The 24,054-nt window shown below is 41.9% G+C and overlaps 2 gene segments (V, D, J or C); both read left to right on the forward strand.

Moving 5' to 3' along the window:
* Window positions 1-14,525: 14,525 nt before the first annotated feature.
* Window positions 14,526-15,048, forward strand: LOC132430554 (T cell receptor beta variable 19-like). The segment is given in 2 exon segments: window positions 14,526-14,574; window positions 14,693-15,048. Coding segments are annotated over 2 exon segments (405 nt in total).
* Window positions 15,049-20,099: 5,051 nt separating this feature from the next.
* Window positions 20,100-24,054, forward strand: part of LOC132431256 (T cell receptor beta constant 1-like) — a 62,018-nt gene continuing 58,063 nt past the window's right edge. The window contains 1 exon segment of the C gene segment in view: window positions 20,100-20,148. Within this exon segment, the coding sequence occupies window positions 20,100-20,148 (49 nt within the window).

The raw sequence follows: 24,054 nt of genomic DNA on the forward strand, positions 1-24,054 counted from the left end.
GAGCCACTCCCTTTCTTCCATAGGCACTGTGGATGGGAGGGTCACTCAGACCCGAAAATACCTGTTCCAAGTGGAAGGACGAGATGTGACCCTGTAATGTGAACAGGAGTTTGGTCACGACGCCATGTACTGGTACCGACAGGACCCAGGACAAGGACTACTACTCTCAAATTGTAAAGGATGTTCAGAAAGGAGACATAGCTGAAGGATGCAGTGCCTCCTGGGAGAAGAAGTCACTGTTTCCTCTCACCTTGACATCGACACCAAAGAACCAGACGGCTCTCTGTCTCTGCGCCACTAATACAGACACAGTGAAGCAAAGCCACCTCCTCTCTCACATAAATGCGGCCCAAGCCCCGCTTCCCCACCAGGTGGCGGGGCTTTTCTGTCTTTAGTACCCTGGTCAGCCCCCTTTCTTCCTCCTCAACCGGGCAGCCACAGCAGCTGCTGCAGCAGCGCACACTGTGGAACTGGCACCATCACAATTCAGCGATCCACTAAGTTGATTTTTAAAATTACATGAACCTATTTATCTATATCTACCTACATCAGAGAGAGAGGAGAGGGTAATTTCACAACACAGATTTTTTTTTTTTTTTTTTTTACCAAATACTGGAAAACAAAAAATGAACAGAAAATGGTCCCTTCCTTCAGAAAGATAATAAAAGTCTAGTGGGGAGAGAAATGTGTAGAAAAATACTGTAATCAAGCATCATAGAATGTGTGCTTTCATCAGAGGTATTAGTGGCGTGTAGGAAATAACACAGTCAGTTCTGTCTGTTGACATCAGGAAGGGCTTCAAAGGAAAGGCAAAATGTGAACTGAAACTCGAATGTGAGTAGAATTTCACCACCAGATGGAAAAACACCAGCATAGTGATACAGGCTCAGGGAACTACGGCAGGAGAAAATCGCGAGATAAGATAGGGAAAAGATGCTCACCATCTCCTCCCCGGAATATGGCAATAGGAGAAAATTTGGGAAAATGGGTGGAGCAACGTTATTAAACAAAACTGGACTTCTAGTTCTAGTGGGCCTTCCTTGGATGTGTGCGTAGAAATACCTACCAGGCTCTTGTAAATGTAGGCTTGGCACTTGGAAGGGTCAGGCTTCAGAGAAATGTTTGCATGACTAATAAGCAGACCGGTGATCAGTATTATTTTGCAAATGGTCTTTACATTTTGTGTATCTTTTCTCCTTTTGTGGTCTGCCACCAATCTATCAAATTAGGAGGCAAGTGTGTTAATTCTTGGAACTTCATTTTGTCACAAATATTTATTTAATCACATAGTTCTGTTTCTAGAAAAGATTGACAGCCCATATTATTCAGACTAACCCTCCCACTGCATAAAGCTAAAAAGGCTGTATGAAACATATTTTTAAATCATTCTTGGAAGCATTTAAGAGTCCCAGTCTCCTCGGCGTGACCCTGTGTCTCTTGGGACAAGCAATTTTGGGGAACACGTGGGGAGTCCCTGACCATTACGTACAAGCCTTGGCTCCAGGCATTTTATTCGGGTTCCTTCTTGAATTTTGTGTTAACTTTGGCTTTCTTCTCCCATATATTCTCCCACATATTCACACTAGCACCAAAATACTGAGAAACAGAGATGGAAAAGAGATACTAACCCCTTGAATAGTATTTAAAGCACTAAAATGTGACATGATGAGAGTTCCAAGCCCTCACTGCAGCTAGCGCTCTCTGGATGGATCCTGCATCATTGGCAATGATGGCCACCAGGAGGCAGATTTGAGCATCTTTAGGATTACATAAACAGTCGTCCCTCCTTCTAGGGGTGGAAAAAGGAAGATTGAAGAGCAAGGTCCTACCTCTCTTCGGAGACGTGTGGTGCGAGGCTGGGTCCTGAAGATGTTGGTGTTTCTGCTGCTTCTGGGACCCAGTACGGGCCTTATTATCTGAGTAGTTTGGGCAAGTGTGCGTGTGTGTTGGCATGAGTGAAGTGACAGCCAGAGGTTGTGGGTTTTTACACTGATCAAAATGAGAGGGAACATCCATGCCCTCTGGAGCTGTAAAGGGTGAGGTGAGAAGTCAGCAGTCAGGGGAGACGGGGGATTGGGATAGGAAGATTTCACAAAACAAACAGGATTCTCTGGGAGCTGAGAGAAAGGTGAGCGAGCGTGGCTGTGATTTTTCTGCCTGTGGTCATGTCTGTCTGTCCTGCTGGCCTCTCATCTCCTTGACCTCTGTCTCAGCAGGCTCTGGGCTCAGTGCTCTCGTCTCTCAACATCCCAGCAGGGCTATCTGTAAGAGTGGAGCGTCTGTGACCATCCAGTGCCATCCAGGGACACTTCAAGCCACAACTGTGTATTGGTATCATCAGTTCCCAAAACAGGGCCTCGTGCTGATAGCCACTTCTAATGTGGGCTCTGATGCCACATACGAACAAGGTTATACCAAGGCCAAGTACCCCATCAGCCACTCAAGCACCACATTTTCATCTCTGATGGTGACAAATATGCATCCTGCCGACAGCAGCCTCTACTTCTGTGGTGTCAGAGACACAGCGCTGGGCAGAGATCAGAGACCAAAACAAGAACCTTTGTAACAGCTCCCACCCCCCACCCCACCAAAGCCATGGAGCCCCGTGGAAGGAGGTGTGGAGAGAGAAAAACCACAGCCTCTCTGACTGAGTCAGCTGTGATCGTGTGTATGCAGAAAGAGAGAGAAAATATCTGAGTACGGAGCGTGGAGAAAGCATGTTGTTAGAGAGCTAGCCATATGGGAATGGAGCTGGTCCTATACATGGCCAACCAACCTGGAAAGTTCCCTGGGCTGAAAATTATAAAACCTGGATTTTTCTTCTGACTCTGCCATATGTTAATCATATCTTCTTAGATAAATCAACACATAATCCTATAGGCACATCTCAAAATGCTTCTATAATGCACTGTGTATTTTTATAATAAACTCTGGCATTTGTCTCTCCAAGAAAATTCAGCACTGTCTTGTCACCATCCTAGGCCCTCAAGATAAACAGAATCATTAGGAGGCCAAGTAGAGATGTTCACTCTTGAAAGAATTCAGGGATGTGCTATATATAGTATTGGGGTTGATGAATGAACAGGGTAGGACTGCATGGGGTGCACCCTTTAAACCCAGGTACAGAGCATGCCCCGAACCTTCACAGGGAATGTGTTTCTGTCTCTCAACAAAGGTGTCAGAGGGAAGAGAAGACAGAGTAAATAAGAAAGACTTCAGACAACAAGTCTTGTCTATAAAACCAGAAAGTTCTGTCGGAAGCCACAAGATAGTAAGTGGAGCAGTGATTTTCAAAAAAATCCCTTTCTAGGAAAAATCACACATCGACCACAAATACTGTATGGCCCGAGAAAAAAAGCAAAAGATATTAACATACACTTAATAGAAGAATCATCTACGATCAATAAACACATGAGGAGATATTTGACTCCACTGGTGATCAGGAAACATGAAGCAAGACGCAATGATATGTAAGTTGATACCCATTTGATTAGCAAAGAAATATAAACTGTTAGAGGGGGTCTGGTCCACAGGATTACTGCTGTGAGCATAAGTGATGCAAACAATTTGGAAACACTGGCATTAACTCATATAGTTGGTCATTCCTTTATTCCATGACCCAACAAACCCACTACATCAAGGAAGCTTCTGCATGTGCTTATCATGCAGAAGACATACATAAAAATCTGTTCTCAGCAGCACTGTTCACAATAGCAAAACCTGCAACCAAGGCACCTATGCATTGACAAGAGAGTGAATGAATAAACTGTGGTATATTCATGTGGTGGAAAACTACATACGTCCGTCAAAATGAAGGCACTACAGGGATGAGCCATGTTATAGGTAATCTTAGCAATATAATACCAACTACGAAAACTAACCCTGGTAAGGTTTTGTAAAGCATGACACAGTTTTTATAAAGCTAAAAACAACTGAATCAAGAAAATAATTTTCACAACCTCAAATATATTAGAAAAAGATTACATTAAAAGTAAAGCAAGAAACAGCTGTCGCTGGAGCTGGATTTTACAGCTCACGAGGGCCCATTGTACACATCTTTCCCAACTTTAATGTCAGTGACGTCATGCTAATAGCTTGAAATCAGCCATAGTAGGGATGTTTACACCACAGTAATCAGCAGACACCACAAATCGGGGCTTGTTGTATTTTCCTCCAGAGAGTTGGTTGTCAAACATTTACCAACACACAGTGGCAAGGGAGGGTGATGACCCAAGTTCAGGATGATGTTTAATGTGGGAATTGGATGGGGAGTGGCAGGAGATGGGATGGGGGTAAACCACATAGTTTAAATATTTAAATATTTTCAAGGTCTACCTTGCATATCATTGGATGAGTGGGGCAGATGTTTCATAATTACCCACTATATATATATATATATATATATATATATATATATATATATATAATTTTTTTTTTTTTTGGCGGTACGCGGGCCTCTCACTGCTGTGGCCTCTCCCGTTGCGGAGCACAGGCTCCGGACACGCAGGCTCAACGGCCATGCCTCACGGGCCCAGCCGCTCGGCGGCATGTGGGATCTTCCCGGACCAGGACACGAACACGTGTTCCCTGCATTGGCAGGCGGACTCCCAACCACTGCGCCACCAGGGAAGCCCCTCCCACTATTTTTTTAAATAAATAAATAACATGCATCAATAAACAATGCCTGTGTGTTATGAGCCAAGGGTTAAGACTAATCAAATCCTATGTATATGAGACCAAAAAGGAGAGAAAAATAAAAGAAATAACTGAAGGGATTACAGTTTGTGAAAGAGCAGGATGAAGGACATTATATAGTGAGAACCAGGGAGCTGATGCTTAGACACCAAGTGTGAAAATGAAGACATGAAGATAAGACCTTGTCCCTGACTGGGTGGAACTGAACAGAAAAAATGGGAACCAACTCAGCAATGGACATGCTGCCATTTTATATCTACATGATGACCATGTCCAATTGTTACTGTGATTAGATACCCCACATAAGTTCAGTCACCTGCCCTCAGACTTTGTTCATTTCCACGGAAACCAGGGACCTATTTTAGTAGCAGCCCCCTGCTGTGTCAGCATTTCCAGCCTAGAGAGCTAGTAAAATATTTTTTAAATATCTCACTGCTTCCTTCACCAACAGCAAGGAACAGATAAGAGCATTTTATGCTCTGGCATGAAACATAGTTAAAGTGATAACATCTCTATCTCAAGCTGTCATTTATTTCCTTCCTCTACATTAAGCGTAAGAGGATCATATTCCAGTGTCAGTTAGCATGGATGGATGCTGCGTCCGAACTTACCTTTTCCAATCCAGCTGACTATCAAGGCCAGCCTGCTGCTCACATGTGTTATTTTAGGGGAGTATGGTATATTCTGAATATGATAGTAGTAGTACTACTACTATTATAGTAGTACTGAATATAATCCAGTCCAAATTTGTGTCCTGTCCTCCTTGAAATAGGACCATGAAAATAAAATCCTACATTACCTCCAAATTTTTCGGGATACAAGTGGGAAGTTTTTTAAGTGTAATGCTTTGTCTTCGTGCTCTGAGTCTATATTCTACTCTCTGGGCTATGTTGTATTTGAAACCAAGTTAGCCTCTGAGAGCCCGTGACGGATGGAGTAAGAGATAGACTCTTATCTCCCCCTCCCCCCAACACACACACACGCACACGCGCACACACACACACACAACAGAGGCACAGTGTTCTCCAGTAATAGAGAGGCCATGGAGAGAATTTCAGAGGCTTTGAGGGAGTCAAGAGCCTTTAAGTCTTCCATATCCTTGGAGATCACCATTCTGAATGTCCATTTCTTACTCAATACCCTACGTTACACATAAGAGATTGGCAAGGTTGTGAGTCAACTGGCATTGAAATTCAACATCTCACAAAAATAATTTCTGGAACTGGTTTACAAGACTCTCAACACAAAATTGCTGCAGTATATAATATGCATTAGGTGTCTGAAGGTGATCATTTGATTGGCTGCTTCCCTGGGTTTCCATTCTGCAACACGGAAAGCAAAGTAATTGGACACTTTTGAGTGATTAAGAGTCAATTTCAAATAATGTCTAAATATCTTACTGTTTTTATTATCTGTAATTCTCTCCCTGGTTCCATTTTTAAAAAATCAATTAAGATGCTTTTGTTTTTTTTTTTAACACAAATGGACTATTGACTAATTGACTGCTGGTGACGATCAATTTATCCTCCCTTTGGGAAAGGTATGAGCGAAAACACTAAAAATTATTCTTATATGCTTTACACCAAGATTTGTGTGTCCTTTTACCAGAAACATTACTTTCTCCTCATTACACAGGGGGCAAAAGATGTTTGAAAACATCCTTAGAAAGATTTTTGTCTAAGTTATTACTGAGGAATCTCAACATGTATGATGTGGAATTTAACATAAAATTGAGTAGGAGCCATTGAGGTTTTCTTACAGACAATTTTTTAGAACAGTTTCAGGTTCACAGCAAAACTGAGCAGAAGATACAGAGAGTTCTCATATACTCCTTGCCCTGCCATTGAGGTTTTAAGTATTTGACTTCTGTAGTAATTGTTGTTTGCTGTTCTTGCTGTGTGTGTGTGTGTGTGCACTGTTTTGTTTTGTTTTGAATTATTTTGTTATTTGTCATTTTGTTTTGTTATTTGAATTATTCTGGCATTCCACAACAATGGGCAGTGTGGAAAGGGTGAAGCAGAGAATAGAGTCAGCCAGTGCCATTGCCCAGCCAGGCGATAATGAAGCTATAGGACAATGACGGTGGTGCTAAAATATGGGGAAATGAGAGGTTTAAAACATAGTTAGGAAATAAAATCAAAGGATGGGGTAATTGATTAGACACAAAAGGCAATATATAGGGGGGATGGTTGTGACCACCAGCCAGATGGTTAGGAGGACCCAGTGGAAAGAAGGTCATGATTCACTTCACATTTGGGGTGCCTTTGAGACAGAAATCTGACCAGAAATATGCAGAAAGCAGTTGTATGTATAAGTCAGGGACTCAAAAAAAAGGACCTGGATGAAGGTAAAAATTCAGGACAATTTCCATAATTGGAAGAATGAAAGTGTATATGGTCCCTTGATGATAGAATATACAAAGAAAAGAGCAGAGAACTTAGGACAGAGACTTGAGGAACCCACGCACCTTGAATGTGGCTGCAAGAGGTTAAGGTTAATTATACTGATCGACAACACCAATCAATGGGATTAGTGACTACTTGCGCAACTAAGTACTAGTACATCTCTGCAGTACCCCAGCAGGTCACCACATCGATGGCCGCGTGTTTCCTAGTTCTGCTCTGATACTTGGTGGCCCTGGCTGCGCAGTGTGGAACCAGCAACTCCCCACTCACCCACGAACGGGGTGCAGGCGCTGAGAGACCAGAGGGCATGTGAGAAATGTGCCCCTTTGACCACTAGGGGGTGATGTGGGTCTTTCTGTAAAACACCTCTGCGCATAAAGGGCAGGCGCAGACCTTCCTTCATCTGACAAGACTTGTTAGATACTTGAGGGAACTCAGGTGAGACCCTTTAGGTAGTGGTTTGGAACTGTGGGTAATGATTAGTCAAATCCATTGCACCTGCCTTCATTAATTAAGGTTGTTTTAAGACTTGCCTCCAAGGGGCACGTAGCCTAAATAAGATGTTTGCCTGAGTTATTTTCCAGGAAACTTCAGGTAGTTCAGCTGGGCCCAGAGTCAGCTGTGTCTAGTTTGAGCTGAACTTGTTAAGACTGGTGAGAAGCAGCGACCCTCCTTCTAGGCCTGCACAAGCGTCTGCTTGGTGACGTTTTGACCTCAGAGGACCAAAGACTCCATGCTCAGATCCTGGTAAGCACTTCTGTTATGAACATGAGGCTTCAGCTTAGTTACACCTGTGCAGAAAGATGGTTCGCGCACCTTTTCCCAATAACCTTTCCCCAAGCTTCCCGAGTGCCCCATGCTCCCCATACGTCAGACCATCCGGCTTCTTCATTCATGACCCTATAAATACCCAGTGCCCCTTGCCTTTTGGGAGGTGGATTTGAGGTCTTTTCTCCCATCCTCTTGCTTGGCTGCCTTGAGAATAAACCCTTTCTTTGTTGCAAACATCAGAGTCTCAACATTTTGGCTCCCTGGCTTAGGGCAAAATGAACCTGTTCAGTAACAGTTGCGAGAATGATTTGCAGATATCCTGGGATGCTAATACGTCCTTAAAATGGGATCTAATCTTCCACTTTGTAACGACCATAGCATGTACCACATATCCAGTACCTGTAGTTGTCCTAGTCATACGTAATTGGTAAGTAAATGAATGCCACCTCCATTTCTATTCCACGTTGTGCTGAATTCCCAGCCCGTAGAACAAGAAAAAAGGGTGAGAATGAGAAAAGAAGGGGAAAAAAGTGATTATAGACAGATGGCAAGTTTAGAAGACACAAAGGAATCTAAAGAAGCATTGCATTACTTATAACAACATTTAGTAAGTTAACTAAAATTAAAATAAAGTCAGTTTATTTCCATATACTAGCAACAAACAGTTGAAAAATAGATTTTTAAAGAGAGATCATTTACAAATAGTAACATAAAATATAAAATACAAAAAAACACGCAAATCTATTAGAAGATAAGCAATTAAGAAACTTATTAAATTTCAGAGGAAGGCATTTTAAATGTGAAATAAGTGAAGTTATATGGCATTATCATGAATAAGTGAAACTAATACTAAAAGCTTTCCAATACTGCACTATCACCTACGTATTCAATGCAGCACTAAGAAAATCACAAGATATTTTCATGAAATTTGACAAAAGTAATCAGAAATTTAAGTGGAGAAAGAGGAAAGAATACTCAAGATAATATTAAAGAAGTACAAAGTGGCGTGATTTCCCCGTCTAATCATCAAATTATTTTAACTATTATCAATTATTTTAATTATTATCAATAATATTTTAATTATATTAGGATAATTAAAAAGGCATAAATAAATGAAAAATCATAGGTTTAAAATAGCACCATGCATATATAGGCAATTAATATATGGTAGAGCTATCATTGCAGGTATGTAGGGGAATAATGCACTACACAGCAAGTTCTTCTGGGACAAGTGGTATCCACAGAAGGAAAAATTAAACTCTTTCTCACAGCATACGCAAAAATAAATTCTAAAACGATTAAATGCTTAAATGCAACATTTAAATTATTAACTATTTTGTAAATAATATGACAGTACATTTTTATGAACTTGAGCTATGGGAACATTGCTTATAAAGAATTGAAGAATGCATATCCTCCCAAAAAGGAATGATAGACTCTACTAAATTAGGAATATCAACAAAAACAATTACAAAGAGTAAAAACACAAGCAACAAATTGAAAAGATATTAGCAAGATATATAAATGACAAAGTTTGGTATCCAGAATATACAAAGAACTGTTACAAATAAATGACAGCTAATCAAGCAGTGTACAGAAAAGCACTAGTGGCCTACAAATATACAACGTATCCACCCCCTTAGCAATCCTAAAACCACAAACAAACTACGGTGAGACACCATTTTAACCTAATACACTGGCAAAATTCAAACTGAGTCCTAGTTGTGGAACATTTGGAAACAGTTCGTGAACTGTTGGACTGTTTTTTTAAAAACATCTTTATTGGAGTATAATTGCTTTACAATGGTGTGTTAGTTTCTGCTGTATAACAAAGTGAATCAACTATACATATACATATATCCCCATATCTCCTCCCTCTTGCATCTCCCTCCCACCCTCCCTATCCCACCCCTCTAGGTGGTCACAAAGCACCGAGCTGATCTCCCTGTGCTATGCAGCTGCTTCCCACTAGCTATCTACCTTACGTTTGGTAGTGTATATATGTCCATGCCACTCTCACTTTATCACAGCCTCCCCCTCCCCCTCCCCATATCCTCAAGTCCATTCTCTAGTAGCTCTGTGTCTTTATTCCCATCTTACCCCTAGGTTCTTCATGACCTTTTTTTTTTTCTTAGATTCCATATATATGTGTTAGTGTATGGTATTTGCTTTTCTCTTTCTGACTTACTTCACTCTGTATGACAGACTCTAGGTCCATCCACCTCACTACAAATAACTCAATTTCGTTTCGTTTTATGGCTGAGTAATATTCCATTGTATATATGTGCCACATCTTCTCTATCCATTCATCCGATGATGGACACTTAGGTTCCTTCCATGTCCTGGCTATTGTAAATAGAGTAGCAATGAACATTTTGGTACATGACTTTTTTTGAATTATGGATTTCTCAGGGTATATGCCCGGTAGTGGGATTGCTGGGTCATATGGTAGTTCTACTTGTAATTTTTTAAGGAACCTCCATACTGTTCTCCATAGTGGCTGTATCAATTTACATTCCCACCAGCAGTGCAAGAGTGTTCCCTTTTCTCCACACCCTCTCCAGCACTTATTGTTTCTAGATTTTTTGATGATGGCCATTCTGACTGGTGTCAGATGATATCTCATTGTAGTTTTGATTTGCATTTCTCTAATGATTAATGATGTTGAGCATTCTTTCATGTGTTTGTTGGCAATCTGTATATTTTCTTTGGAGAAATGTCTATTTAGGTCTTCTGCCCATTTTTGGATTGGGTTGTTTGTTTTCTTGATATTGAGCTGCATGAGCTGCTTGTAAATTTTGGAGATTAATCCTTTGTCTGTTGCTTCATTTGCAAATATTTTCTCCCATTCTGAGGGTTGTCTTTTGGTCTTGTTTATGTTTTCCTTTGCTGTGCAAAAGCTTTGAAGTTTCATTAGGTCCCATTGGTTTATTTTTGTTTTTATTTCCATTTCTCTAGGAGGTGGGTCAAAAAGGATCTTGCTGTGATTTATGTCATAGAGTGTTCTGCCTATGTTTTCCTCTAAGAGTTTTATAGTGTCTGGCCTTACATTTAGATCTCGAATCCATTTTGAGGTTATTTTTGTGTATAGTGTTAGGGAGTGTTCTAATTTCATTCTTTTACATGTAGCTGTCCAGGTTTCCCAGCACCACTTATTATCATGAAAGTTTTTAAAGCAATTTTGAGGCATCACATACCCACAATAAAGTGCACCCATTTTAAGTATATATTTCAAAACACTTTGACAAGTTTTTACACCCATGTAACCACATGACAATCAAGACACAGAATATCTCCCCCTCCCCAAACATCCCCACATGCTATTTTACTGAGCTCTTTTTAACTTCTCTCAGCATGGCTTTGTATTTTTTTTTATCGAACATGATGTCCTGCACATATTTTGTTGAATTTTTCCTTAGTGTTTCCTAAAATTATTTTAAGAACTGTATTATGAATGCACGTTTTAATACTCATAAGGAATTTATGTATTAAAATGTTTTTTGCCAAGGCTTCACATTAGCCTACTTCATTTTAGTCTTCACATTTCTCAACTGATGTCTCAACTGAATAACAAAGCTCAACAAAGCTTAAAAGCTTTGAACAGCAAAGGAAACCACTGACCAAACAAAAAGACAACCTGCTGAACAGGAGAAAATATTTGCAAGCTATATAACCAATAAAGCATTACTATCCAATATATCTAAACAGTTCAAGCAACTCAATATGAAAAACACAACAACCCAATTAAAAAACAAGCAGAAGACTGAAGAGACAATTTTCCATAAAAGACATACAGATGTCAATGGGCATGGAAGAGATGCTCATCATTGCTCATCAGAGAAATGGAAATCAAAACCCACAGTGGGATATCACCTCATGATTGTCAGAATGGCTATCATAAAAAAGACCACAAATAACATATGTTGGCAAGGATGTGGAGAAAAGAGAACCCTAGTACCCTTTTGTTGGGAATGTGAATTTGTGCAGTCTCTGTGGAAAACAGTAAGGAGGTTCCTCAAAAAACTAAAAATAGAGCTTCCATATGATCCAGCAAACCCACTTCTGGGTACATATCTGAAGAAAATGAAAACACTACTTTGAAAAGATACATACACCCCCATGTTCATAGCAGCACTATTTACAATACCTAAGATATGGAAGCAACCTACATGGCCATCAATAGATGAACGGATATAAGAAGATGTGGTATATACATATAGTGGAATACTACACAGCCATAAAAAAGAATGAAATGTTGCCATTTGGTGGCTGCCAAGGTCAACTGGAAGGGGTAAATGGAGAGATATTAAATTGATATAAAATTTCAGTTATGCAAGTTTAATTCTAGAGATCTACTCTAGGACATACTACATCTGATATTGTGCCTATATTAACAATGTTAACAATAGTGTATTATGCGCTTAATAGTTTAAGAGAGTAGATCTCACGTGAAGTGTTCTTACCAGAAAAGACAATAAAATGAAACAAAGGGACACAAGGAAACTTTTGGAGGTGATAGATATGCCTATTACTTTGATTTTAATAATGGTTTCATTGGTGTATTCTATCTCCAAGCTCATTAAACTGTATACATTAAATATATACAGTTTTTGGTACATCAATTATACTTCAATAAAGCTGTGAAAAATGGATAAAAGGAGCAAAAATCTAACAAGTTCTGCTTAAAACAATAACTTACGTATTAAAAGGACTTGGTTGGATGGATGCTGGTTGAGCTCAGAGGGACGTGAGAATCAACTGCAGTTTAGTGAGAAGGAACTTCTCTTCCCATGTCCTTAAGGCATAGGAGCTCCTAAGTCTTCTTTCTAAAAGACAGGCATAAAAGGCCTCAGCAACCACTACCTTCTGTCTCTGTGGCTCTGTTAAAGTTTCAAACTCATGGGAAAAATAATACCTGTTGGGATCTGGTGTCTCGGCCCTTATCTCAGCACACGGGCAGGGTATTATATGAACCCAGTTGCTACTTTTTATGACGCAGGGAGACCTAAGGGAGTCACAGAGCAGTTTCCTTAGAGAATGTCATGTCTACGATGACATCCTAAAGATGAGCTAGAGTTCATTAAGTGGGACCGGGGATAAAGAACCGATAAGAACCATTAGCATGGTTGGAAGCAACCTGTCAGCCAGCATTCTTTCTCAGAGTTCTACACCAGGGCTGCACTTTCTAATGATTCTCATTCTCACTCATTACATCATTTCCTCTCTCTCTCTTCCTCTCTCTCTCTCTCTCTCTCTCTCTCTCTCACACACACACACACACACACACACACACACACACCTTTCTTCCAGAAAGTGGAAGCAACAGTGTCTGAGCCACCAAACTCCAACCAAGTTTCATCATAAAAGTGTCTTTTATTACAGATGACCCCAGAAATAAAAATAAAACATTTATCTACCAACATAACAACAGGTGATAAGAAATCATCTATGATTGTATTTTTATTTATCTAAGATTCTTGAGAAGAAATGATGTTATGCAATGAACATCACAGCTCATTGAATAAGTTTCAGTTCAGTGCTGGGGAATGATAGCTTTGTCAGCTTACGCAAGCCTATGTCAGTAAATATCTGAATTCCCTTGACATAGTATTAACTTCCTAAATCCTCTGGATTAAATAACAGATCCAGAAAGTAATAATAGCAAACACAAATATTGTGCTTTTTCTGTGTTAAAAACTGTTCTAAATTCTATATTTATATAATATTCACAATAACTTTTTCTTTTTTTGCGGTACGCGGGCCTCTCACTGCTGTGGCCTCTCCCGTCGCGGAGCACAGGCTCCGGACGCGCAGGCTCAGCGGCCATGGCTCACGGGCCTAGCCGCTCCGCGGCACGTGGGATCTTCCCGGACCGGGGCACGAACCCGTGTCCCCCGCATCGGCAGGCGGACTCTCAATCACTGCGCCATCAGGGAAGCCCTCACAATAACTTTTGAAGTAGATACTCATTATACCCATTTTACAGATGAGAAAACCAAATCAAAGGGAGATTAAGAGACTTGCCCAGGGTTACACAGCTGCTACTCGGCAGGGTCAGAACTCAAGCCGAGGCTGTCTCCCAAATCCCTGCTCTAATCCACCTCCATAAGGGGAGGGTGGGTTTAGGGCCCTTTGTAATTGCTAAATTGCTGGAGTAGCCACTATACCATCTCTACTGTACCAATTATAATAAATACAGAGGACAGAGAGAATTGGCTCTATTTTATAAAACAACATCTGAACCTCTTCTTGTGTTGGGAGTTTGGTGGGAAACAGAGCAGTTGATAGACAGGCAATAGATTCTGAAAATTGTGGGCATTTCCTTTCCTAGTTTTCATCACAATGAGTGCACAGGCACATGGCATTCTGAGCGTGACTTTGACCGGGAAATGGGGGATTCAGTATCCTCACCATGTGGGCACTTGTCCATTTAGAAGGGCTATAAAGAGCTCTGTTAGGCAGAAGAGAAGATGCAGGTGTCTTGATCTCTCTTAGCCTTTGTTCCCCATGTGCGAAATCAGCTGTGACAGTCAGTCACCTTATAGCAATTACCAATTCTGTATATTGAGCCAGGGGGAGCCCTAGCTGCCAGCCCCTCCCCTTGGCCTCTCTCAGAGTCTATGTCTGGAGCTTTACAAATACCTAGTCCTTGCCATGGGTAGCTGGGCCTTCTGCTACGTGGCCCTTTGTCTTCTGGGAGCAGGTGAGCCCAACACCCAGACAGTAAATTCCGACCCTGTAGGTGCAGATCCCCACTCCAGCACCCTCTTCTCACGATAGCGTCAGGCTCTCTTCTGGACGTTTGTGTCTCTACCCCACAGGACCCATGGATGCTGAAATCTACCAAGTGAGATTCCTGCTCGCTGAGGCTGGACGGGATGTGACCCTGGAGTGTAAACAGAATCTGACCTACAACTCCATGTACTGGTACCGGCAGGACCCAGGGCAGGGTCTAAGGCTGATTTACTACTCCGCGGTTGTAAAGGATGTTCAGAGAGGAGACATATCTGAAGGCTACAGTGTCTCTCGAGAGGAGAAGGGGCTGTTTCCTCTCACTGTGAAGGCGGCTCACACCAACCAAACAGCCTTGTACCTCTGTTCCGGTAGCGTCACAGTGGAGCACGGCCACAACCCACCTGTGCACAAACCCGCTCCAGCCCTGCAGCTCCCAATATAGCCTTTATCTAAAACTATGAAAAACATCCCTTCCTTGCACTCCCAGAATTCTTAATCAAGAACTCACGAGAGGGGCTTCCCTGGTGGCGCAGTGGTTAAGAATCCACCTGCCAGTGCAGGGGACATGGGTTCGAGCCCTGGTCCAGGAAGATCCCACATGCTGCAGAGCAACTAAGCTCGTGCACCACAACTCCTGAGCCTGCGCTCTAGAGCCTGCGAGTCACAACTACTGAGCCCACGTGCCACAACTACTGAAGCCCGTGCGCCTAGAGCCCATGCTCCACAACAAAACAAGCCATCGCGATGAGAAGCCCGTGCACTGCAACGAAGGGTAGCCCCCGCTGGACACAGCTAGAGAAAGCCCGCACGCAGCAACGAAGACCCAATGCAGCCAAAAAATAAATAAATAAATTTATTTAAAAAAAGAAACTATAAATAGAAAAAGCTTCACGTAAATCTGGAAAAATGTTTGCGAAAAAGTGTTTAAGAACACTTTAAAAATGACTTACGTTATCCAGTTTGATCAGGAGCCCAGCCAGAGGGTTACATTTATAAACTCCTTGTAATGGTGTCAGTTTGACAACAGAGATCAAGAACTTTAAAAACGCAGTAAGCATTATAGTAATTCCATAAGTATAATAAAGATAAGTTGGGAATTTGGCTTTGGGTCAAAATGGATACTTGTTACTTACTTATACATCCTTAAGCCACTACAAAACCTGACAAAAGTTTTAAAGCAACAGTTTTCAGACATTAGACAGCAGGCAGTAGAGGGCTGTCATTCCTGAGAAGAGGAAACATACAAGTCTCTGTCTTAGTACAGTTTCTAGGCTGACGCACAAGGACGTGGAGACCAGGCAGAGCCTAGTGGTCTGACTGAGTCGGGGAGACAGAGACCAGAGCTCGGGGCTGTGGAAGCTGCTGATACTGCAGGGTCAGCTGCTGTAGAGAAGGGAGCTGGGCAGAAACAGAGCTCCCAGCATTGCATGGAGTCCCCTTTATTCTTCGGTCAAATGGTAACAGCAGGTGCATAACAGAGAACGCCCCCCTTCCCCATGTCCTGGCAGAGAGGAGTTGCTGGGGAGCTGTGAGAAAAACGGAGATGCTGGCATCACACAGTCGTGGGAGACACGAATTCTGAGCAGCCAGAGTGGAGACACCTCGCTGACACCCTGGGAAAACACCTGGCACCCCTGGTGGGGGTCACACCTCGGGAGAAGGGCTACCCAAGTCCTAGAGTGAGAGCCACTCTAGAACTGCCCCAACAAGGCTCAACAAACCCCAAAGGGGTCTACCTGATCTGCCAATAAACTGCCTTTTAGAGAAAAATATCGCAACACTTGTTAAATAAAGGCCAAAGAAAATCTAGACTCTCAAAAGGTAGCATCTGCAATTTGAATCATGCAGTAAAAAAAGTATTAGACATAGGAATAAATGGGAAAATATAAGTTGTACCTAGAAAACAACTGGCGATAGAAACCAACCCTAAATAACACAGATGTTGGAAACTTCAGACAAGGATTTTTAGGAGCCATTATAAAAATATGTTCATGAATTTAGAGGAAAATACGATAATAATTTGATCAACTGATAAAAGTGTTTAGCCCATAACAATCAAGACAAAAAGGAAGAAAACACAAATTACCGTATCAATGATGAAAAAGGAAAATATGGACACAACAGACATTAAAGTGGTAGAATATCATAAATAAGTATACGCCAAAAAATTCTACAACTTAGATTATTTGAAAAACACAATTTACCAAACTGACTCAACATGGAATTAGAAATATGAAGAATCTGATATGTAGGAAATTGAATTCTTTATCAGAAACATTCCCTCAAAGGGACTACAAATCCAGATTCCTTTACTGGTGAATTCTATCAAACATTTAAGGAAAAAAACAATGTCAACTTTACCTACTTTTTTTTAGAAGACAAAAGAGGAAGAAGCACTTCATAACTCATTATATAAAGCCAGCAAAACCCTAATGCCAAAATCTGACAAAGAGCTTATAGACTATCCTTTATGACCACAGATGAGAAAAATGCTTCCCAATATATTAACAAACCCAACCCAAAAGAATCTGTGTATATGTATGTAGGCAGGTGTGTATGTGTTTATATATAGATAGTGGTAATGCATCGTGACCAAGCGGATTTATGGCAAGAGAAACAATGGGTTGGCATTCAAACATCAATGTAGGTCATCATATGAGCAAAATAATGAAGGATAATCATTTGACCATCTCAATAGATGCTGAGAAAACATTTGACAAAATCCAGTACTCTTTCAAAACGAACACTCACAGCAAACTGGTAATAGAAGAGAGCTTTTTCAATCTGGTAGAGATTATCAGCGAAAAATTTACGACTCACATGCTATTTAATGGTGAATATTGGACACTTTCCTCCTATAACAGGGAACAAGGCATGATGTTTCTCTCACTACTTTTCCTCAACATTATACCGGAGGTCTTAACCAGTATCATAGGGCCAAAAAAAATGAAATAAAAGTCCTAAATATTGTTAAGGAAGAGGTGAAATTATCAGCTTACATGATTATTTATATAGGAATCAATGAACCACAACTAGAAATAATTAGTGAATTTAGAAAGAGACAAGGTCAATATTCAAAAATCAAGTGTCTTTATACTGGTTGCAAACAACTGAAAAATAACGTTCAGGAAACAATTCCATATACGATAGTGTCAATAACAAATAAATTTAGCAAATGATGTTCAATGAAAAACTACAAAATGTCACAAAGGGAAACTAAAGAAAATATTAAAGATGGAAAGATATCTGTTTATGGATTGAAAATGTCAATGCATTAAGGTAGCAATTTTCTCAACAAATAAAGTCGAAACAAATGGATGAGCACATGGAAGGAAATGAACTTTACTGATACCTCATATCATAAAAATCAATTTGAGGTGGGTGATAGGCCTAAGTGTAAAGGCTAAACTACAAATCTTCCTAGAGGAAAACACCTTTGTGAGTTGAAGGGAGGCAAAAATTTCTTATGACACAGAAAGCAGTAACCAGTAGTAAAAAGTCATTTCTCCTTTGGCATCCTTTGTGCCAGAGGATGTTCGTTATACAGATCAGTAGTTCACAAATAAGAGCGTTTTCGGCGTCCTGAGGATCACATCCATGAATACACAGCACACAGCTGGCAAAGAGCTCGGCGTGTGGGTGAGAATGAGAGGTCTGTGCTCTGAGAGGTCTGAAGATAAGTCAGAGGAAAAGTGGGTTATAAATAAGACTGGAGAGCCATACGAGCTACCCAGAGTAGGGGGAATATTGGTCCATGCCATCAAGGACCCTCTTGGTTGCCCAGAAATAAGTGTCTTTTTCAATTCCATTCCCATCCAACAGGTGTCTCTTCCATTCATTCCTCTGATAATAGTCTCTCATTCCTCCTCAGGCATAGATTCTGCTCCCAGATGATTTCTGCTTCTTCTCTCCTTGCCATGCATCTCCAAACTGCTCCTGTAGGACTCCACAGGACCTGAGTCCTCTGTTCTCTCAACTGTTGTGACCCCCCCAATAATAGGTTATATTCAGCTCTCAAATCTCTCTTCTGCTCAAATCGCTGCCTACAGCAGGGGGCAGCAAAACGGTACATTCAAGAATTGCAAATGAGTGCCGTTATATTTTACCATTAAGGACAAACCCAAAATGATGATCTTTATTTTAATTACCCTGTTTGTGTTCACTGAACCCCAGGATAAGCAATTTACTGGAATAAATTCACCCTTCTATTGGTATGATTAATGGAGACCTCTACCAGAAAGAGAGAGAAGGGAGAGAACACTGGGCTAGATCATATGGAAGGATGCACTGGCTGAAAATGCGCTTGGGTGCTCCTAAATAAATCAGGAACTCTGCAAAATAACACAGGAGAGAGAGAAGCCAAGTGGGGATAAACGAGAGAGGCCATGAGTTGGTAATTACTGAAGCCAGGTAATGTGGGAACATGGAAGCTCATTATACAATTATATCTACTTGGAGTATGTTAGAAATTTTCATAATCAAAAGGAAAAATATTTTTAAAAAGGCTTTCCCAATGTGAGGTGTAGCAGGATTGATTGGGGTGGAGCCAGGACAAGCACAAGTGGCAAACAATGTTTGCTTATTACATCACAAAGGGTTTCATGCCGTTGTTGTTTAACTGTGTTATTATTTGTAATTTGTTGCCTTGAAATACCGAACACTTTCCTCCTAAAATCAGGAACAATTTATGTTATGCTAAAATTACCTGTCTTTAAGGAACCACTTACAGTTAATTCAAGATATGAGTGAAGGTGTTAATATTTCTTTGAAATCCATACACACAATTAAATGACTATCTTCCTGCAGTGAGCCAATGCTTTCAGTAAAGATCTGCATCTTGAAAACATTGACCAAAAAGGCAGCAGCCATTAAAGAACAGTGTCAATTTGGAACAAAGTTATAGTGTTGCCCTTCTTTTAAAAAAAATCTCAAATTTTGCAAATTAAAAAAAAATTTTTTTTTTAAAAAAATCTCAAATTGCATAGCTTATCTAGACCTGAGTTAGAAAAATAAATAAATAAGTGCAGAAAAAATAGACATGTGACAGTGTCACAACCTTCCAATGAGACTGGACTCCTTTTATTTGAGAGGGTTCTGAATTTTCCCTGTGGCCTAGCCAATTGGGAGGATGACACTTCCTTGAATAGGAATATCCACTTCCTTGAAGTAGATAAGGTCTGAGAAGAGGGAGAGAGACTTCTCTCTGATAGATGGCAGAGAAGCAGCAGGAAAAGAGGAGGGAGTAAGGGTTTCAGCATCTGCTGGTGGATATACACTAAGCTAAAGCACCACCCGCCTAAGGAGTAAGGGAGTGAAGCAGGTTAGACCCTTGGGGGATGTGGTGGGAAGGGGTGTGGCTGCATCTTTCTCCAAAACCCACTAAGTTGGGAGGGACAATGACATCACTGACTGAATCCTTGCAATTTCCTATTTCCGTGTCCTGTTCCCCCAACACTCAAAGCTAAGACCATCTTCTTCCTGCCTCTCGTCACCATGGGCTCCATGCTCCTCTGCTGTGTGGTCTTTTGTCTCCTGGGAACAGGTGAGTTTAGGAAACAGGGGGAATCCCTGCTTTAAATTTTCCAGGTCGTGGCCAAAGCTTCTCCCTGAAGACTGTGGCAAGGACCCTTCCTAGGTTCTGTCTCCAGTTTTTGTCTTGTTTCTTCACAGGCTCCATGGATGTTGGTATTACCCAGACTCCAAGGAATAGGATAGCAAACACAGGAAAGAGCACTGTACTGGAATGTTCTCAGACTAAGGGTCATGAGTCTATGTACTGGTACCGACAAGACCCAGGACTGGGGCTCCGGCAGATCTACTACTCCCACGGTGTCAATGATATTAACAAAGGAGATGTCTCCGATGGGTACAGAGTCTCTCGTAAGGAGCAGGCGAAGTTCTCCCTCTTCCTAGAGCCCGCCACCCCCAACCAGACAGCCCTTTACTTCTGTGCCAGCAGTATTTGCACAGTGCTTCCTGGCCACCTGCTCTCTACACAGAAAGACAGGCACCTTTGCTCATAAGGGCACAGAGTCTTCCTAGATGTGGGATGTGGGATCCTTCGAGGTCGTTCTATGCTGTGTGAGCCTCAGTCTGAACTTAGGGCCACCTTGGGTCAGTGTCCCCAGGCCATGGGATGACTCCGAAACCACAAGCTAGACTGAACCTACCTCCCCTGCCTACTGACCCTCTTTATCTATTCTAGTGGGGCTAGCCCAATATTGTCCTCCCAGGAGAAGGAACCTGAGCATCTGGGAACACCATCATGATTTGCAGTAAAAGCATTTCTTATTAGCGCATCCACAGTGTGGCTTTTAATGGTCCTTTGGCCTCTGTCTCCACCCGCCTTGCAACATCCCCATCCATTCTGTTCCTGCTGATGTCACCTTTATCCTGCCAGCCCCCTCCCGTCCCAGTCCTTCCAAGTTCTACTGTTTAGCTCTGTAGTTGGTTGCCTTTATACCAAAAACAAACTACCTTGTTTTCTAAAACTTCATTCTAAGTAAATTTAATCACCATGAAATCTGACTCAGAAGGTGAAATTCAAGTACGAGAGGCTGTGATCTATAAAAGTTATCTTACATCTACAGCCCGACACTTGGATCTCTACCGAGATCAATCTTAACCTGCAGGAACAGATAGACTTGCTTCATGTTCTGGATATACTGAACTCCAAAACATTTGCCTGCTGTCCAGCATAGAACCAAAGCTAGGAGCTTGGAGATTCCCTTTTCTCTCAAGGCATTGGGAAATAACCCTGACTGCCCTGCAGGGAGGGTCCTCCTAGGAGCCAGTGAACTCTAGACACAAAAATACTTAATCAAGGGCTGCAAGCATGGTGCAAAAGTCTGCCTGAGAATCAGGTTGAAGCCTTCCTCATGTGCTTTGTCTTCTTAACTCATAAACCTCGATAATTTCCACAGAAGAATCCACAGGACCTGGTGACAGTTCAGATACAAAGAACCCAATGTCTTTCATTTTCTACCTGTTCTAATTGGAAAAAAGTCACTTCTTTTTTTCCTGTCTCCTTCATGAGTTCTATCTCATCTGCTATCCCTTTAAAAAATCCATTTTCTGTGGAGTTTTGTTGCCGGGGTTTCTATGCACACCTTATCAGCAGTCTCATCTGTAACAATAATTCTTCCCTCATGAGCTGATAACTGTTCCATTTACTTGTCTACTAGACATTTTTAGTAGATTTCCCTAGACTTTTCTTCTGCCTTCTTTTTTTCCTCAGTATAAATATTCTTCCTTAACCTTCCCATCCAGGATCATGACAATTTCTTTCATTAGTTCTAACTGGTAAATTCAGGCTTCTGCTGGACACTTCCAGCTCGATGCTCCACAATTCAAACTCAAGGGATTTATTGCTGAACTTATTGCCTCGCCACCCCCACCTGCATCCATTCTGGCCCATATACTGTGTTTCCATCTCAATGACCTGAAAGATGGTTGTAAGTTCCTCTTTTCCATTAGTCCTCACATGAAATCCATTTATAAATCTATTACTTCTATATTGCACATTGTCATAGATCTGCTTTCCTGGTAAATGGTCTGTGCAGGGGACATTAGTGTACAGAAGGGTTATTAGAAAGTGCCCTTATGATCCACATGGATACAAGGGAAAAGAAGGAAGTCGGAAGAGAAAGAGGGGACGTGGGTCTGTCTTGCAGCCTCAACAAAGGCCTAAGCTGAGTCCACAGGGAGCTGGGAAGCTGGGGTGGCCCTTACCATCATCCGAAGTTGAGGTGAGGGGGCCAGGTCTTATGCCCACTTTACCGCAGCCGTGTCATTGGACATGGTGGCCCTGAGAAAGGGCATATGCCCTTGGGGGAAGAGGTGCCTCTTTAGCCGAGATAATTCACAAGGAGGGCCGTCAGCCAGCGGCACTCCTAGCAATGGGGGGAAACGTCCTTCATGCCTAAAGGGAGAGACACAGTCTCTGATATACAAGTTTATCTGGTTGAGCTGCTCCTTTCCTTCCTCGTTGCTTCTATGTCACGCAGGCCCTCATTACCTGTTACCTAGAAGAGAGGCAACGCCCTTCTCACTGCTCCACCAGCCTCTTACTGCATCCACTTTCTTCTGACCAGGACATTCCTACCAGCCTGATTGAGCCTGGCACACAAAGCCCTTCACAGACACGTCTCTGTCTAGAAATATATCCAGGTCTTCCAAAGCCACTCGAGCACTTGAGGATCCAGCTCTACTGAGCGTTTTGTATTTCCCTGAACGGACCAAGCCACACTGCACAGCTGTACCTTCGCCAGCGCTCTCTCCTCTTCCTGAAATGGGTGACCACTGCTTGCCCGCCTGGCTCACTCTTGAGCGTCCCTTCATTCTGAGCTCAGAGGTCAGCTTAAAGGCTCTTCTGACTCCTACAGACAGAGAAGACTTAGCTCCTATTCATCCCCAAACTACTATAGTTAGTGTATTCTTTCATAATTCCTTCTCATTCTTCCCAAGATTCCATATTCTTTCATTTGAGAGTGATGTCCCTCCAATTATATATGCCTAGACTGGGTACAATGTTTCACTTAGTGAAGAAAAGATATAAGAAAGGGAGGACGGGGGTTTCCCTGTGGCGCAGTGGTGGAGAGTCCGCCTGCCGATAGCGACACGGGTTCATGCCCCGGTCTGGGAAGATCCCACATGCCGCGGAGCGGCATTCTCAGAAATTCTGCTGAGAATTTCTACATGTCAACATTTGAGGATACAGGAATCATCAGAGATAACTGTTACATACATCTCTATACATTTTTCATCCAGTAAAAGCAGCCTCTCTCATTTTCCAGTCTTCTTATATAATTCTGCTTAAAAGGACTTATAGGTCAAGGGGTATGGAGGACTTAAATACACACGCACTGGAACTCAGAAAACATGTTACTTGGAAGAAAATCCTGAAGAGCTACTTGAGACATATTTGAGTCTATTTTCCTTTCCTCTCTTCTTCCCTCCCTCCCGTCCTCCCCCCCACTTTTTTTTTTTTTTTTTTTTTTTTTGCGGTACGCGGGCCTCTCACTGTTGTGGCCTCTCCCGTTGCGGAGCACAGGCTCCGGACGCGCAGGCTCAGCGGCCATGGCTCACGGGCCCAGCCGCTCTGCGGCATGTGGGATCTTCCCGGACCGGGACACGAACCCGTGTCCCCTGCATCGGCAGGCAGACTCTCAACCACTGTGCCACCAGGGAAGCCCCCTCAATGAATATTTATTCACTAAATAAATGAAAGATTCAAATATGCTTTATGGAATTGACCCTGAATTTGTGCCCCACTATCGTCTATTCACCCACCCAAATTATTTATTTGCTCAAAATCTCTCATGTCTCAGGTCTCATCCTCCTTCCCAGATAAACAAAGGCCCTGTTGCAAAGCAGCTTAAAATGGGAGGCTGATGAAGAGACCGCTGTGGAAAAGGCTGAAAAAGAAGCATGGAAATAAAAACAATAT

The sequence above is a fragment of the Delphinus delphis genome, chromosome 9, assembly GCF_949987515.2.
Source record: "Delphinus delphis chromosome 9, mDelDel1.2, whole genome shotgun sequence".
In the NCBI taxonomy this organism is placed as follows: Eukaryota; Metazoa; Chordata; class Mammalia; order Artiodactyla; family Delphinidae; genus Delphinus; species Delphinus delphis.